The following is an 18,784-nucleotide window of genomic DNA, read 5'->3' as shown; positions in this document are numbered from 1 at the left end:
AAGGTTCAACGCACGCATGCACACACGCACGCATGCACGCACGGACGCACACACGGACGGAGGGGAAAACCATAGACAACCTTTCGCTCCGCGGTGCGACGGGGGACAAAAATTAAAGATTGTGCAACATCACCATACCTCTTTCATTTTACTGGCTGCCATAGAAACGATGTCTTCGACCAATTCATTCCGCTTTTCAACACTGCATTTCTTTCTGAAAAGACATGGTGGCAACCACTTTGCTTCACATCGAACGTTAAAACCAAGTCGACGTTAATCGGAATGAGGTCAGAAACAACAAGGAGGTAGGAAAGTTGGGGTTCCAACGACTCTCAAAACAAACAATGTGCAGAGCTGTAATGTTATTGCTATTCTACACCAAAGGTCAAATGTACAGAAGTGACCACAAGTTTAACAGTGACTTATTACACATTACGCTTGGTGCTGGCTTTACGGCTAGGGTGCTGGCTTGGTATCCTAGGGTCCGAGTTCAAATCCCGGTGGACCGTTGAATAAACATCAGGTGGGGTTGACTCAGCCTGTCATTCTTCCGAGGTCGGCAAAATGAGCAGTAATGGCGAGGGTAGTAATGCTGGGAATTGCAGGCCTTATTGCCACGACTATCCTCCACAAACTCAGCTTTATAGTCAATATATTCTGCTCCTATAACTCGTATATCATCTCAAACCTTTCCCCTCTATCCCCTCCCATAGTGACGAGATAGTGACGATCCAGCGACACGATTCTTTTGCAACATTGCCACAAATGGAACAGCCATTGTTTCAGGGATGCTAAGTGAATTAGAAGCCTTAGCGTTGCATAATCATCATAGCCAAATCTTTAAACATAGAGATCAATACACTACAGTGCTTTGAGGAAAACCTTGTAATAAGGTCTGGGTCTTCATCAGAAAGTAGATGGGTCTTCATCACTCTCTGAAGACCTGGACAAAATCACAGACTGGTCAAACAAGTGGAACATGTCTTTCAATCCTGACAAATCTCACACTCTTACTATGTCTCTCCGAAAAGATCGACTGGACAACCCTCCCATCTACTTTCTCAACAATCCTCTCCAAGAAGTTCTGTCGCTCAAGATTTTGGGTCTCACTATCTGCCATGATCTTTCTTGGGAAAACCACATTTCCAAGCTGGCCTCCAAAGCCAGTCGCCGACTGGGCATCCTCCGTCGTGCGAAGTCCTTCCTCGGCACACCTGAGCTCCTCACCACATACAAGGCTTTCATCCGCAGCTCAATGGAATACTGTTCTCCCCTATGGGCCGGTGCTCCTGCCTCACACCTAGCTCGGCTTCACGCTGTTGAAACCAAAGCTTTCAGAATTATTGGAATCTCCCGCGATGAAGCTATCTCTGAGGGCCTTTCACTCACTCACCACAGGCAGGTAGGTGGTCTTTCTGTCTTCTACCGACTCCTCTCCGGCCTTGCACCGCCAGCTCTCTCTGTGCTCTGTCCCCCAAATAATCCTACAGGTCGCACAAGATCTGCCAGCAACCCTCTGATGGTTAAACTGCCGAAATCTCGGCTCTCTGCTCACCTTCACTCTTTCATTCCTCTTTTCTCCCGCCTCTGGCACAAACTCCCTCACTCCCTTCAATCCCACTCCTCCCTCCAGGTCTTTAAAACAGCTGTTCACCACCATCTCTTATCTTCCCCCATCCAAAACCTTGATCTTTTCTACCCCCGCTAATTCACCCCAGATCCACCTTGTTTGAAATTCCAACTTCTTTCCTGGAAGTCCTGGCAGTGTCCATATGTTTTATACCTCTCCCACCGCCCCCTTCCCACGCCCCCCCCCCAAAGCCCTCGCCCTCTCTCAGATCTCTCGATGTCTCCATGTCTCTCGATCCCTGCTCTCAAATGTTGTGTTTGTGTCCTTCCCCCTCTCTCCCCATCTTGTCTACCGCTCCCTATGTTATATGTTTTATGTGTCGGTTTGTCTTTCTGTGTGATTAATGTTCGCTCTTTCACGAGCCTCGACCTTGTATACAAAAAAATAATAATAATAATAATAATAATAATAATAATAATAATAATAATAATTTTTTTTAAGTTCCTTCTTTGGGTCAATGTAAGGAAGACTACCTGCCTCATCAATGTATTTATCAGTCTGTAACTGCAGTATGAATCCCACAAAAACTTGAAGCATGGTGAACTTTCAATGAGAGATCAAATAACCCCATGGTTTCCATTTTGCCATTCAAGGTTTGGAGGCTGGTGACACCTGTAACACCTGGAAGGCATATGTATGCCTGACGGTGACGGTAAACAACCAGAGCAAGAAGTAAATCAGTGCAAGGGAATGTTCAAAGGGAATGCAGGATACTGGCCGGGATGCCGCTCGTACCGCCGGGCTTCTTCCCAGACGGTCTTCGCTTTCTGGATGAGCATGGCTTGACCTCCTTGACCCTCTCGATGCTTTCTCCGTTCTTTCCGCTCTTTCATCTCTTTATGTCTCCCGGTCACTGCTCAAGCACGGAAAAACATCAGCAATTATCACAACTTTCTCAGAAAAACATAACGTTCACTCACCTATGAATGAGTCATTTCTTTCCATCAGATTCACTCAACCTCGGGCCCTGAACTCCACTTGAAAATCTTTGCATAAAGTCCCAAAACTTCATCCAAACTTTAACCACCAATCCATTTCTTCCACAATGAGTCCCCCAACCCTCAAGCTGAGGCTTTCCCACCTCCCCCATTCACCTGCAAACTTAAAATACTCCAATTTTCATGTTGCAAACCAGATGTTGACCCTAAGTACCTATAGTCTGCTTAAACTTAATCCACAGGGCACCCTGTTGAGTCATCCACACAATGTCCACCCTCCCCCATCAAACATGTGACACGACGCATTAGCTCTGTATTTATAAAGAGAAATAAAAACACAAAATTAAGAAAAAAGTACATCGGGAGTACCCATCCCATCATTGCTCACCTTCGTTTAAAATTTCAACACTCTCTTCCATTTTTCCCAAGCCTTCCATCTTCCCTCCTCTGTCAACTCCATGGCTTCCTCTTCCTCTTCCTCTTCCCCAACTCCCTCCCTGTATGACCCCACCTCTTCCTCTTCCTCTTGTAAATTTCTGATCTTTGAATTGTTCCCTTTCGTTGCCGTATTTAAACTGCACTCCACCTCTCTGCTTCTTATGATCGCCTGCAAATGGAGCTAAAAATAAAAAGCAAAAATTACAAGGGGATAAAAATCTACTCATATGGAACAGTAATGAACAAGTACAACGTAACTTTATGATATACATTCGCAGATTATGAATCACATTCACACAATAGGAAGATTCTACGAGGGTTTTCGGAGCAAGCAATCTGCTGTTTTGTTATTTTAAGAGCAATCTGCTGTGCTCTGCTTCGCTGAAGTCCTGGAGGGAAGAGTGAGACAGAACAGCCTTTGGAAGCAAGGAATAAAGGAATTGAGGCGTGGTCAACCTGGATTTTGGAAGTTTAAGCAGGAGGGGATTACTGAAAGACCACATACGTACATTCTGGAATAAATAGGGAGGGTTATAGGACGTAGAGAAGAGGGAGCAATATTGGAGAAAAGGTGAAAATATATATTTTAAAATAAAACGACCCACCTGCGATGCAAGAGCAACAAGCCATGTGCTTCAGCCTCATCGTGTGAAATTCCAATAATTTTGAGAGCTCTAGATTCCAGAGAATCCAGGAGACAGATGTGATGCTGGGGAGCCAGTCCATAATGGAGAGTAGTACTCCATTGTATTATAGACAAAGACCTTGGAGATTTTGATTAGAGACCTTGGAGATGTAGCTTTGATTTTCCAGGAACAGCTTGGATCGATGTAGGATGCCCAATTGCAGTTGGCTTTGGGGAGCATACTTGCTATATGGTGCATGCTCGGCGATACCTTTCTCAATCTGCTATACTTCAGCTATACATGGCCACTATACATATACATTATGGAGTATACATCCACTATACATCCCATACCCTTCCCATATTTGGGCTGGTGCCCGTCCGGCATGTCACCTATCTCTTCTTGACAGAATCCAGCGACGTGCTGCCATTCTGTTGGGACAGGAGATGGCATCATCCCTGGAACCTCACGCAGTCCTCGGCTCTGTTGCTCCCTTGAGCCTTTTCTACAGATATTACCACGGAATGTGCTCTGAGGGTCTATCACAGGTTGTTCCACCTGAGCAGACTTTCACTCGCTCCCCACGTTTGGCAGTTCTCCCCATCCATACACTGTATTTGTCCAAAGGAGGAAGACTATGAGGTATTCTTCGAATTCCCCCCCCCCCCCCCCCCCTGCACAGCATCACTCTGGAACAGTTTACCTGTATCCTGCTTTCCTCTCTATCCCAACCTACCTCAATTCAAGAGAAATGTCAATAGATTCCTCCATGCTGTCTAATATCTATACTTTCCTTTGTGTAGCCCCCACCTTGAATGGCCTTAAAGCCTTTTGGTGGGCGATATCTCATTACAAATATAGTTTAGTCATACCTTTTTTTAAATATCATGTTATACAGTGCATTCAGAAAGTATTCAGACCCTGTCACTTTTTCACATTTTGTTATGTTGCAGCCTTATGCTGAAATCGTTTAAATTCATTTTTTCCCTCATCAATCTACACTTAATACCCCATAATGACAAAGAGAAAACAGGATTTTAGAAAGTTTTGCAAATTTATTAAAAAGAAAAAACTGAAATATCACATTGACATAAGTATTCATACCCTTTGCTATGACACTTGCAATTTAGCCCAGGTGCCTCCCATTTCTCTTGATCATCTTTGAGATGTTTCTACACCTTGATTAGAGTCCACCTGTGGTAAATTCAATTGATTGGACATGATTTGGAAAGGCACACACCTGTCTATATAAGGTCTCACAGCTGACAATGCATATCAGAGCAAAAACCAGGCCATGAGGTCAAAGGAACTGCCTGCAGAGCTCAGAGACAGGATTGTGTCAAGGCACAGACCTGGGGAAACCTACAAAAAAATTCTGCTGCATTGAAGGTTCCCAAGAGCACAGTGGCCTCCATAATTCTTAAATGGAAGAAGTTTGGAACAACCAGGACTCTTCCGAGAGCTGGCCGCCCGGCCAAACTGAGCAATCGGGGGAGAAGGGCCTTGGTAAGAGAGGTGACCAAGAACCTGATGGTCACTCTGGCTGAGCTCAACACATCCTGTGTAGAGATGGGAGAAACTTCCAGAAGGACAACCATCACTGCAACACTCCACCGATCTGGGCTTTATGGCAGAGTGGCCAGACGCAAGCGAAACAGTTCAATCTTGGTTTCATCAGACCACAGAATCTTGTTTCTCACAGTCTGAGAGTCCTTTAGGTGCTTTTTTGCAAACTCCAAGCGGGCTTCCATGTGTCTTTCACTGAGGAGAGGCTTCCGTCTGGCCACTTCGGAGTGTTGCAGTAAATCCAATTTGCCATAAATCCCAGATCGGTGGAGTGTTGAAACAACTTTTTGAGATATCTTGTTCACAGACAGACAGACAGACAGACAGGGGTGAAAACATAACCTCCATCCACCTTTGGTGGCAGAGGTTTAAAAAAAAAAAAAAAAAAAAAAAATTGGTCAGCCCAGGAAAGATAATGGCTGACGGACGGAAAGGCCTAGATATTCAAGAGACTGAACCTCTTTTAGTGGATGACTAAATAAATCCATAAGCAGGTTTGTTTGATGATGCGTTGGGAACGATATGGTGAGACTGAGTTTTCCAAGAGTTCCAATTATAAGACCAAAGTATATACATTTCCAGATCAGCAGAGAAACGGATGCAGCTGCTGTCTGCCTAGCAGAGGGATTAGACATACAATAGGAGACAATGTGGAGTCATCTGCCACATCACATTTTTGTGAACAACCCCAATTTGATAAAGGAAATGATAAAGGTCTCTCAATGCAATATAATGAACAGCAAAATGCAGAATTATTTTAAAATAAAATTTTATAAAACCTCTGAGCAATCCTGAAGAAATCAAATTAAATTCTCGAAATGGCAATGTTGTTCAGCGCCGTCAAGATCAAGAAGCCACTGCAGGTCAGGTGGTACAAGGCAAAGTACAGAAATATTTTAATGAGATGCCACAGCATCATGTACGCACGTTCCCGGAAAGCTGGAGGATGCCCTTAATAAAGGCTTCTCGAGGGGTTTCCTCAGCAAGTACTGACATGATGAATTTTCGGTATGGCAACGCATTCACGGAAAGTATCTGTTCAGTAATGAGACCCGACTGTACTGATCACATGATGGAAAGAAAATCAGCCCTAAACAAAATAAACATCCTCAAGACTTTGGCATATGCCCCAAAGAAGAGACTAAAGATTGGGATAACTGATCCCCAACATTATGGCCACCTAGTATTCAAAAATTCAAACCTCCTGTTTTTATCTCACCCAGAACAAAGTTCAGGGGAGCTTATGCGATGTCGCGTCGTCCGTCCATCAGTCAGTCCGTAAACACTTGCAACTTCTTCTCCGAAACCACTGAAGCAAAGTGGTACCACTATTGGACATTACAGATTGGTGTCTCTCCAGCCAGGAGCATCTGCCATGTCGCGACTTTCCTGAGAGTTCCCTTACAAGTAAGAAATGTTGTTGAACGCATAATACTCCAAATATTACCGTGTATTCACACCACTCACCCTCATCTCTTTCTCTGAACCTCTTCACACCTCCCATCTTCTCGCTTTCCACCATAACAATGCTAAGATGAGAATGCGTGTTATAAATATACTTTTACTTTCAATGACAAAATACAATATTGTACATTTCCACAATCAAGTGTTGTGACAAGCTGCTAATTAGTGCAGAAAAGAATTCTCATTCTTGCAAAAACTAGCAATAGCAGCGCTACTGGCATGGTGAAGAAGAGGCAACTTTCCCTCCAGAAGAAGAAAAAGCCAAAGGTGCAAAGGCAGTGAGGTTTGGGTATCTCCCCCAAGTTGGAGAAAGAGAAAACGTTACCCCTTTTACACTGCTTATTAATTAATGCCTCATGTACGTATACAGGAGAAAACAAATGCCAACTATTCCTGAATATGGGCCGTTGCTACGGAAAAAGAAAACGCACTGGTTTGTGATAGCACCATTGAATGGTGCATTTGTAGAACACAGGCATGTGGCTTTCTCACACCCAGTAGTTTGCTAAATAAATGAAAGGTGTGTGTATATGTCATTGATTGTTAACTCCATTTGCAAGTTAAAGAAGAAAGTGCAACAGAGTCCTCCCAGGTCTCGAATTATCCACCTCTATTTCGGTAAGGGATCACGATTCATGGACAACTCTCTGTGAAGAACTCTGTCTCTACTTCATATATATATGGGCGAGTCAATAAGTAACCTTAAAATGGCGATATAAATTCGAGAATGTAATGTGTGTAGTTGTAGACGACATGTTATAAATATGGGTAAGAGTCATGCTTTGCCCGTTTTAGATCTGGCAACATTGAGCGTATGACGTCAGTAGAGCAGTTCCAAGATGGCGGCTCCCTCAGAAGCATGCACCAGGGAGGAGCAACATTCTGTCATCCGTTTATTGGGAAGTGAGGTGTGAATCCCAGTGAAATCCATCGCAGATACAATATGGTGACGCATGTTTATCGCTGCAGCAGGTGTACGACTGGGACAGGAAGTTTAAAAGTGGAGTGTCCAGTGTGGCAGACACTGCTCGCTCGGGCCGGCCACACACAGCTGACACACCAGAAATGGTTGCAGGAGCTGAGCACGGGCTAAGGGAAAAGCGTCGCATTACGCTGGATGAAGTGGTCTCCGAATTGAACATCAGCCATGGTTCAGCACACCACATCTTTCACAATGTGATGGTGTTCCGCAAAGTGTCTGCAAGGTGGGTGCCGAGACAACTCACACCCGAACTGAAAGAACGGCGAGTGGCCGCATGTGAAGAACTTCTGCGACGTTACGAAACAGAAGGCAACGCTTTCTTACAGCGCATAGTGACTGGAGATGAAAGCTGGGTCCACTACTTTCAGCCAGAAACGAAGAGGGCAAGCAGAGTGGCGCCATACAACTTCACCGAAGCCCAAAACATTCCGCACACAGCTGTCCGCTGGAAAAGTGATGCCGACGCTCTTCCAGGATAGCTGAGGCCCACTTGTAGAGCATTACATGCCCGGAGGGACCACAGTCACCAGTGCATCATACTGCGACCACCTTAAAAATCATCTGAACCCAGCAATCAGATCAAAACGTCGTGAACTACTCACTACCGGTGTTTTGCTGCAGCATGGCAATGCTCGGCCCCATACTGACCGCGCTACAGCTGCAACAATCGAGGACCTGCATTTTGAGTGTCTTCCTCATCCACCCTACTCGCCAGACCTCGCCCCTTCGGATTACCACATCTTTGGGCCACTTAAAGAGGCGCTTGGTGGAACCACTTTCCGATCTGATGGAGAGGTCCAAGAGGCAGTGCAAGAATGGCTACACAAGTAGCCAGAAAGATTATTTTTTTTCCAGAGGAATCCAGGCCTTAGTAAAGCGCTGGAAAATATGCATTGAACGCAATGGAGATTATGTTGAAAAATAACAGTTGTTGCACACGTACATGCAATAAATAAGTTGTGAAAAATATTTTAGAGTTACTTATTGGCTGCCCCTTTATATATATATAAATCAGTACTTATGTGACTCCATACTGTGAGTGGAGAACCACCAGTAAGGTGCACCATACACCCCTTGCTGCACCTTCCCAGGAGCAATAAGCACTGTCTAAGCACCCTCACATCCCTCTCTCACACACCTAACACGGATTCTGACCAAACCACTCCACCACCACTCTTCTCAGAAACTTCACACAAAACACCTTTGAAGGCTTCAACAATAGAAAACCACCAAAACTCACTATTTTCTCCACAGTAGACATTCAGCAAAGTGTTTGACACACTCCCAAAGCTCTTTCTCACAAACATAATACTCAACACCAAACGCTGTCTGGTCAACTACCTATCATGCAGACAGTCATTCACATTTTTAACGGCAGGTCATCACACACATGATATTTTCTGAATGGAGTCCCTCAAGGCTCAGTCCTCTACCCCACACACTTTAATCTGTTCATGCACAACATTCCACAACCACCCGAGAACATACAAATAACCTCGTATGTGGATGATATATCCATCACCTCTACTCGTAGCAACATCAACACCACCACAGCACAACTTCAACCCTTCCTTAGTATAGGACCTTCCAAACCTGGCTCACCAGCAACAGACTAAAAGTAGCCTCAAAACTACCCCTCAAAATCAAGTCGCTCTTCTAACAAATTACACCAAGGAACATAGCGCTGCACCACACACCATACTAAATGACATCTCTCTCTCTCTCTCTCTCTCTCTCTCTCTCTCTCTCTCTCTCTCTCTCTCTCACACACACACACACACACACACACACACACACACACACACACACACACACACACACACACACACACACACACACACACACACACACACACACACACACACACACACACACACACACACACACACACACACACACACACACACACACACACACACACACACACACACACACACACACACACACACACACACACACACACACACACACACACACACACCATCAAATTTGATCAGTCTTTGTGACTTTTAGAGCTTGGACGTCGTCCAAACTGATGTTTATGGGTCAAGTCATGTCATAGGTCACGACGGTCATTTTTTGGACATCGTCAAAACCCATAATATATGTGATGAGGTTTGTTACATACTGTCTACACACCAAGAAGTACCAGATTGACAAAAATAGATTTTTCAATATGGCCGCCCTGCCGCGCCCATTTTTGGGCGTGCAACACCCAAATGCAATCCCAAACTAGTTTATGTCTAAAAGATACTGCATAACAAGTTTCATCACCAAACTGCCAGGCCGTTCCTGCAATCACCAAACTGCCAGACTTATGACTAGACTACAGATTTTTATGTTAAGAAAATAGGCCTTTTATGTTTTGAAAAGCGGCATTTTTTTTTTTATGTGAAAAAATCCCGAAATATTTGTTTCCCCCGTTTTATTCATTTTTTATTATTACCAAGTTTTTTAGAAATCAGTCAAAAAAAGAACAAAAAATGGTAAGCTTTTTCCTGCACAACATTAAGCACTCTGGGCTAGTAAACAGGTAAAAAATGACGTTCAGGTACCTTTATTGCAACCGCATTGTTTGATAAGTAGAGGACTAGAAGAAATTGACAAGACCCTTTTAGGAATGGTTAAAGTAGGTGTTTGAAATCATTATCTTGGTAATGTTCTCCTTGGTGAGGCGGTGTCGGCGGTCGGTGAGGACGTTTCTGTAGACGGAGAAGGACCTTTCCACGTCGACGCTGACGATGGGGCAGTACCTCAAGAGGGGGATGTCAGCAAGCTTGACTCCAGCCGGCACACCAACCTCAGATCCGTGCTGATCTCCATCCAGGATCAAAGCCACTGTTCTCAGCACACCAATGTCGGGATTGCGCTGCAGCACCGCCTTGAACTTGGTGAGCAGGATCTCCTTACGGCAGCCTCGGATCTTTTCGAGCTCCTCCTTGGCCTGATCAAGGAGCTGGAAGGCCTTGGCCAGCTCCATGCCGGCCTCCTCCAGCTGCTTAGGATCTTCGGGATGAACGACACGTGGGCATTTAAGAAGACCAAACTGAGCTTGATGTCCGCCTTTCCGAACAGGTCCTTGGCACTCCGGCCATCGCGTCGTCATCGTTCAGCTGGTCCACAATGTCCTTGACGGCCTCGAAGTGCTCGGCGTAAAACACCGCGGCGTCGATCCACGTCCCCCACCGAGTCAGAATGGGCTCCGGGGGGAGAGAAAGATTGGGCTGCTGCTCCTTCCAAAAGACAACACGCGACGGGGCTTTGACGAACACCTTCTTCGTCGTGGCAATCAGGTCGTTGACGTCCTTGAACATTTCTCGGACTGTCTCGCAGACACGGTGGAGCGCGTGGGCAACGCAAGCCACATGCAGCAAGTCCGGGAAGAGTTCCTTCAGGGCATGGCCGGCCTTGATCATATAGGCCGCGGCGTCGCTGACGAGGACCTTGAGGCACTCCGGCTTGAAATCAGGCCAAAGATAGCGCAGCGTGTCATTGACTGCACGCACGATCTCCCCGGAGTTGGTCTTCTCCAGAAACATGCACTTGACGAGGTGGGGACGAAAGTACCCCTCCTTGGACAAGCGTCCCACGATGATGTTGGCCACATATCGACCTGCCGAATCGGTCGTCTCGTCGACGGACAGCCAGATGGGCTGCTGTCCGAGGTCGGCACGGATCCCCGCCAAGGCCTCGTCGTAGCACTTGTCGAGGTAGTGCTTTCGAATCCAGCTTTCATCGGGGATCTGGAGAGTGATGTGCTTCTCCAGGAACGACCGGAGGGCAGGGTTTTCCAATTTCGACCATGGGATGCCAGCGGCCAGCATGGCCTGGCACAGCTCCTGAGCCACGACGTCGCACTTGTGCCTCTTTCCGCCACCAAAGTCCTCCATGGTGGCTTGCGTGACCGTCCTCTTCTTCTTCAAGGTCAAGTTGCTCTTGTGGCTGTCTCCTCGGACATGTTGGGCCAGCTCAGACTTCTGCTTCGCCCGGAAAGTCTTTTCACAAGCTCGACAGAAAGCCATGTCACTCGACACGTACTTGAAGGTGGCCCCATCACCGCCAGCGTTTTTTTTTTCTTTTTTTTTTTCTTTTGTATACAAGATCGAGGCTCGTGAAAGAGCGAACATTAATCACACAGAAAGACAAACAGACACACAAAACAAATAACATCGGGAGCGGTAGACAAGATGGGGAGAGAGGGGGAAGGACACAAACACAACATTTGAGCAGGGACCGAGAGACATGGAGACATCGAGAGAACTGTGGGAGGGAGAGGGCTTTGGGGGGGAGGCATGGGAAGGGGGGGGGGATGGGAGAGGTATAAAACATATGGACACTGCCAAGACTTCCAGGAAAGAAGTTGGAATTTCAAACAAGGTGGATCTGGGGTGAATTAGTGGGGGTAGAAAAGATCAAGGTTTTGGATGGGGGAAGATAAGAGATGGTGGTGAACAGCTGTTTTGAAGACCTGGAGGGAGGAGTGTGATTGAAGTGAGTGTGGGAGTTTGTTCCAGAGGCGGGAGAAAAGAGGAATGAAAGAGTGAAGGTGAGCAGAGAGCCGAGATTTCGGCAGTTTAACCATCAGAGGGTGGCTGGCAGATCTTGTGCGACCTGTAGGAATATTTGGGGGACAGAGCACAGAGAGAGCTGGGGGAGCAAGGCCGGAGAGGAGTCGGTAGAAGACAGAAAGACCACCTACCTGCCTGCGGTGAGTGAGTGAAAGGCCCTCAGAGATAGCTTCATCGCGGGAGATTCCAATGATTCTGAAAGCTTTGGATTCAACAGCGTGAAGCCGAGCCAGGTGTGAGGCAGGAGCACCGACCCATAGGGGAGAACAGTATTCCATTGAGCTGCGGATGAAAGCCTTGTATGTGGTGAGGAGCTCAGGTGTGCCTAGGAAGGACTTCGCACGACGGAGGATGCCCAGTCGGCGACTGGCTTTGGAGGCCAGCTTGGAAATGTGGTTTTCCCAAGAAAGATCATGGCAGATGGTGAGACCCAAAAGCTTGAGCGACAGAACTTCTTGGAGAGGATTGTTGAGAAAGTAGATGGGAGGGTTGTCCAGTCGATCTTTTCGGAGAGACATAGTAAGAGTGTGAGATTTGTCAGGATTGAAAGACATGTTCCACATGTTTGACCAGTCTGTGATTTTGTCCAGGTCTTCAGAGAGTGAGGAGGCTGCAGACTGCCGATCTGAGGGAAGAGGAATGGAGCGGCAGAGAGTGGAGTCATCAGCAAAGAGATACAGAGGATTTTCCAGAGAGTCGGAGAGATCATTGATAAAGACCAGAAAAAGCACAGGGCCCAGCACACTGCCTTGGGGAACTCCAGCCTGAACGGGAAGGGGAGATGAGAGAAATCCATTCAGGGCCACACGTTGACTACGACCAGAGAGGAAGTCCGCAAGCCATGCATGGAGATTTCCATGGATACCATAGGAGGAGAGTTTGGTGAGCAGAGCTGGGTGCCAGACCGTATCGAAGGCACGTGATATGTCAAGGGAGACAGCCCTGATTTCCTGTTTGGCATTGAGGACCTCCATCCATTGTTGAGACAGCAGAAGCAGCATGTCCAGAGTAGAGTGACCTGGTCTGAAACCAAATTGATGATCAGAGATCAAGCCATTGGAGAAGAGGAAAGATTTCATATCCGAAGCAATGATGGATTCCATGACTTTGCTGATAATTGGGAGCAGGCTGATTGGTCTGTAGTTGCAAGGATCTGTTTTTGCACCTTTTTTGTGTAAAGCGGTAATGTTTGCTGATTTCCAGGATGCTGGCAGATGACCTTGAGCAAAGGATAGGGTGAAAAGAACAGAGAGCGGGTGAGATAGAGCGGCAGAGCAGGATTTTGGGACCCGTGGGGTGATGCCATCTGGTCCAGTTGCAGAATCAGAGTCGAGGTTTGACAAAAACTCCTCCACCTTGTCAGGAGAGAAGGTCACAGAGTCCAGGAGCAGTTTGGTTCGACTGGGAAAGGTGGGAACAGAGAGAGATGGGTTTGGGACTAAGGATTTTGAGGCAAACACAGAGTTGAGGCATTCGGCTTTGTCACGTGCGATGTCAACTGTGTGGCCATTTGAGGTAAGGGAGGGGATGGAGGGGGAACAAACACCAGAAACGGATTTGACCAGACGCCACCAGGATTTGGAGGAAGGAGACAGGTTTGAGAGTTCATTCTTGAGTGAGGAGAGATAGTGCTTCCTGGCACTCCTGAGGGTAGACACACACTTGTTCCGAGCTTGGTGGAAGGAACTGAGATTTCCTTCAGTTGGATTCGCCTTCCAAGAGGCAAAGGCAAGTTGTTTCAGGGCAACTGCCTCACCACAAGATTCAGTGTACCATGGACGGGAGGAAGGGTAAGACAACTGAAGGCGAGATGGGATAAATCTGTGCATGAGAGAGATCAGTTTGCTTTGGAAGAATTCCCAGGAAGAATTGATGTCAGAGGCAGTGGAGATGGGAGACCAATCCAGACGATTGATGGCTGCTTGAAGACCGTCCCAGTCGGCCTGAGTGAAATGCCAGACTCGTCGACGCTGAGGAGGCTCTCTGAGAATGGCCAGAGAGATGTCCACTTTGACAAGCACATGATCAGAAGAACCGATTGGAGCAGAAGAAGAGCAGCAGACATTAGCAGGGAAGTTAGTCATAACCAAGTCTAGAAGAGAAGATACTCCATTGGCTGAGATCCGGGTCGGGAAATTGACAGATTGTGTCAATCCCAGTGAGTCACAGAAGTCCTTTGCTGAGGTGCCATGACTGGTGAGAGAGGAACCCACACCCAACCAGGTGGCATGATGACAATTGAATTCACCACATATGAGGAAGAGAGAGTTGGGATGAGTGGATAGAAGTTGGTCCATGTTGTCAGACAGTGAAATGTAGATGGAGTCATCACTGTTTGGGGGACGGTACAGAACACATATGAACAAAAGGTGGGAGCGGAGAGGAAGCCGTAGCCAGAGGTACTCCTGGGGGTGAGGAGGAGAGAGGGCAGTGCAAGGAGAGTGAGGAAGAGAGTTTTTGATAAAGATAGCCACCCCACCACCAGGCCGAGGCTCAGGTCTATCATACCGGAGGAGGGAGTAACCAGGAAGAGATATTAAGGAATCAGAGACATCTTGAAGGAGGAAAGTCTCTGTTAAGCAGATCAAGTCTGGATTGTCAGAAGCAACCTGTATGGAGAGATCAGTCAGGTTTGAGCGTAGGCCCCGGATGTTTGAGGTCCATACCGTTAATGAAGAGAGAGGGGGAGCATCGGGTACAGGACAGGGGAGGGGAGGAGTAGGGTAAGATGAAGGATGAGAGGGGGAGGTAGGGAGAGCAGTTGTTAGTGTGTCAGCGATTGCAGAAGAGTTCCAAGAAAGGGAAGGATGAGGAGGATGAAAGGTTTGAAGGTGAAGGGATGAGGCACAGAGAGGGGTTGTTTGAGGGGGGTTGTTTGAGGGCGTTGAATTCCTTCAGCCACTTGTCACGAAGAGCAGCACTCATATTGATAGGAGACTTGTTCACACTTTGTGTACACTCTCTCACTGTAGTACACCGCCTCACTGCTGTACACGCTGGGGACGCAACGCACGCAAGTGGACGCAACGTTTTGTTTTTGAGATCGATCGCAGTTAAAAATTTCGACCGCAGTTAAAAATTTCGATCGCAGTTAAAAATTTCGAAAAATTTCCTAATTTTTTTAGCGTTGCCAGACATTTTCGACCAAAAAGGGCATTTTATTTTATTTTTCCCCAAAAAGGGCGAAATATTTTTTTCCTCCGAAAATAGCAAAATATTTTTTTTGCGTGCAAAAAAGCCGTTTTGTGTGAAAAAATCTTTTTTATTTTTTCACATAAAAATCCGATGTATACTTATGACACCTGCAACCACTGCCAGGCCGTTCCTGCATCACCAAACTGCCAGACTTATGACACCTGCAACCACTGCCAGGCCGTTCCACACACAATAAACCATTTGTGACTTTTAGAGCGTAGACGTCAAATTGTTTACAGACAGACAGAGGACAGACGACGGACACTGGGTGTCGACAAAAACTCAGCTGGACATAGTCCAGTTGAGTTAATTTTTAAAAAACATGCACACTCAGGCTGAACACACCTAGGGTGGGCACAGGCACCAAACCTTGTACGTCACAAAGAAACAACATCACCAACATACAAACAGTGCATCAACTACATCAGCTCATCTTGGACCTCCAGCCTATCAAACACACATCTCAACACCTGCAGACCGACCATACAAAACAAATCCCTTCACATAATCACAGGTTACACATTAACATCCATCGAGCACCTACACACAGAAGTAAAAATGTAAAAATCAAAGACCACTTGGACATGAGGTGCTCAGTTCCTTGCAACGGCAAATGCCAACCCTAATAACCCATGTCACTACATGTACAACCACCCAAGGCCTCTAGACACATTAAAACTCCACCACAAAGACACGACAGTGACATCCTTCGTAACATCCCCCCACCAAACAACGGAAACTACAAAAAACACATCCACACCCAAATCACCATAAACACAATAAATAACCTGGGCCCAAACAGAATCTTGGGCACAAAACCCCCGTCCATCGATGACACAGAGAAACTACTCCGCAGGTTTGATCATGTTCACCTTTCACACTTTTGCTGTGGACACCACCCACAAATTTTACACTACAAACATAGACTCGCCGACACCACTTATGACACCTGCAACCACTGCCAGGCCGTTCCACACACAATAAACCATATCATGGAAGACTGTGCAGTCCTGGCTTCACGTCGGCAAAAGCACAACGTCTTGCAGAAGATGATGATCCCTCATCAATGACCTGCCGGCCTCAATCCCAAGCCGTATCCAACTCTACGTTGATGATGCCAAAGTGTATGGACCATCTTTCGACCAAGCATCAACTTCAGTCATCCAGAATGACCTAGATAGTGCCATGGGATGGTCACAGCTACGGTTACTTCCTTTCAATCTGAACAAATGCAAGAATCTGCACCTGGGTAGACGTAACATCAGGAAGCCGTACCATATGAGGAATGCAGAGTTGCGGGAAGTGATCGAGGAGATCGACTTTGGAACTATCATGGATAGGGAATTGAGCTTTCATAAGCATGTGGCAATTCGGGTTAACAAGGCCGAACCAAACACTTGGGGTAATCAAACGATCCTTCACGAGTCTGATGAAGAAACCCTCCCTGTGATGTTCAAGGCAATGGTACGCCAACTGTTGGAGTATGGGAACATTGCCTGGCATGCTAGATTCCTGATGGACATCGATGAAGTTGAGAAGGTGCAGAGACGAACTACAAGGATTATTCCCACCCTCCGTGAACTTTCCTATCCGGAGAGACTCCGGCATTTGAATACGTTTTCGCTCTTCTACCACCACCGCCATGGTGTTTTGTTCCAAACGTTTAAGGTGCTACACGGCTCGACAAGATTAGACCGCAACATTTCTTCACTCCGGCTCAATACCCTTAAACTCTTTATGCAGTTAGACGTGAGGAAAAGTTTCTTCAGTCAGAGGGTAGGTAAAGACTGGAACAGTCTTCCCTGGAATGTTGTGGATGCTCAACCTGTTGAAACTTTCAAACAGGGTCTGGACAAGGTTTGGTGGGATGAGCGTTTCCACTTGCGCTGTGACCATCAATCAATCATGAGCTCTCCATCCTGCACCAACCACCAAATTAACAAAGTACCATCAATAGTGCAGACCAGAAGATCTACGTGACTACCTTCACTTAGGAAGAGGATGAAGAAGGAGAGGATGAAGAAGGAGAGGATGAAGAAGGAAGAGGATGAAGAAGGAAGAGGATGAAGAAGGAAGAGGATGAAGAAGGAAGAGGATGAAGAAGGAAGAGGATGAAGAAGGAAGAGGATGAAGAAGGAAGAGGATGAAGAAGGAAGAGGATGAAGAAGGAAGAGGATGAAGAAGGAAGAGGATGAAGAAGGAAGAGGATGAAGAAGGAAGAGGATGAAGAAGGAAGAGGATGAAGAAGGAAGAGGATGAAGAAGGAAGAGGATGAAGAAGGAAGAGGATGAAGAAGGAGAGGATGAAGGAGGAAGAGGATGAAGGAAGAGGATGAAGAAGGAAGAGGATGAAGAAGGAAGAAGATGAAGAAGGAAGAGGATGAAGAAGGAAGAGGATGAAGAAGGAAGAGGGTTGGAGCAGAAGAGGTTAAAGCAGAAGAGGTTGAAGCAGATGAAAAAATATGAAGAAGAAGAGGAAGAAGATGATCAGCTATCTCCGTGCCGGAGAACTGACTGGGACAAAAAAACAACAACAACGTGTTATAAAAGATGCCTTATTGATATTCGTGTTTCACTATCGATTCATGTGTCATGGACTAACGCAGCCAAGAAACCACCTTAGGCTTTTAGTCGTTTTATCATCTTCATCCCTTATGTTATATAAAATCAGTAAAGAAAAGTCGAATCTCTTCATAGTCACATTTGCTGCGTCTAAAAACGCCACAGGTAAAATCAAAAAAGTCTATCGAATTAGAATACAGACGTGGTAAAAGCACTCCGGTACAGGCAATAAAATCACAAACAACTCCTAAATATCCATTCGAACCTGCCTGGTCGTTTTTCGGACGTTTTCAGTGTCACTTCATGTACAGTGCAGGCCGAAGTGTCCGCAGTGCTCTCAATGGGACAATGTCATTCGGCCGATGAAGACGATGTCACTCGACTGTGCGAGAACGTGAAAAAAATACGATTATTAAAACGCTATCACCAATTTTTAACGATAAAACAGACACAAAACCCGTCAGAAAACGGCAATACATACTTAAGCACGTGTACCAGAGTGGTCACGTGAGCAAATTCCCTCAAAACAGAGGAACAATTCGGATTTTCCTTCGATTGGGATAATTTATTATTCGCACAAAACAAGTCACTTCATCCTCTTCAAATAATTTCACATAACTAATAACTTTAACTGAAATAAAATTAATGGGGAAAGTTACATACTGTACAGAAAAATAACTGTTATACACCGCCCCTAAAGAATGACCATACTCTTCACTCGCTGTCAGCATAAATTAGGTGATTTTCGACGGAACTATAAGAAACTAACGAAGCAGATTATACAGAGGGTGATATCTATCTATAATTCCAGTAATC

The 18,784-nt window shown here is 46.1% G+C and overlaps 1 protein-coding gene across 3 annotated transcripts in view; it reads right to left on the bottom strand.

Annotated features, from left to right (window-relative positions):
- The window catches only part of PUM3 (pumilio RNA binding family member 3), a 70,283-nt gene extending 51,787 nt beyond the window's left edge, over positions 1–18,496 (bottom strand). Inside the window, exons 1-7 of one of the 3 annotated variants that reach the window (XM_078767084.1) lie at positions 18,450–18,487; positions 18,234–18,350; positions 6,666–6,727; positions 3,080–3,187; positions 2,957–3,034; positions 2,366–2,483; positions 139–214 (exon numbers count right to left, since the gene is read on the bottom strand). In XM_078767084.1, coding sequence (XP_078623210.1) covers positions 139–214; positions 2,366–2,483; positions 2,957–3,034; positions 3,080–3,187; positions 6,666–6,720 — 435 coding nt within the window. In that variant the 5' untranslated portion in view covers positions 6,721–6,727; positions 18,234–18,350; positions 18,450–18,487. Of the gene's footprint in view, positions 1–138; positions 215–2,365; positions 2,484–2,956; positions 3,188–6,665; positions 6,728–18,233; positions 18,351–18,449 lie in introns of all 3 variants that reach the window. The other 2 variants (XM_078767082.1, XM_078767083.1) reach the window with 2 other exon arrangements.
- Between the last annotated feature and the right edge of the window lie 288 nt (positions 18,497–18,784).

This window comes from Myxine glutinosa, chromosome 13, assembly GCF_964187855.1.
Source record: "Myxine glutinosa chromosome 13, kmMyxGlut1.1, whole genome shotgun sequence".
NCBI classification, from domain to species: Eukaryota; Metazoa; Chordata; class Myxini; order Myxiniformes; family Myxinidae; genus Myxine; species Myxine glutinosa.
Note: the sequence above shows the minus strand (reverse complement) of the source record. Positions and strands in the feature narration are given on the sequence as shown.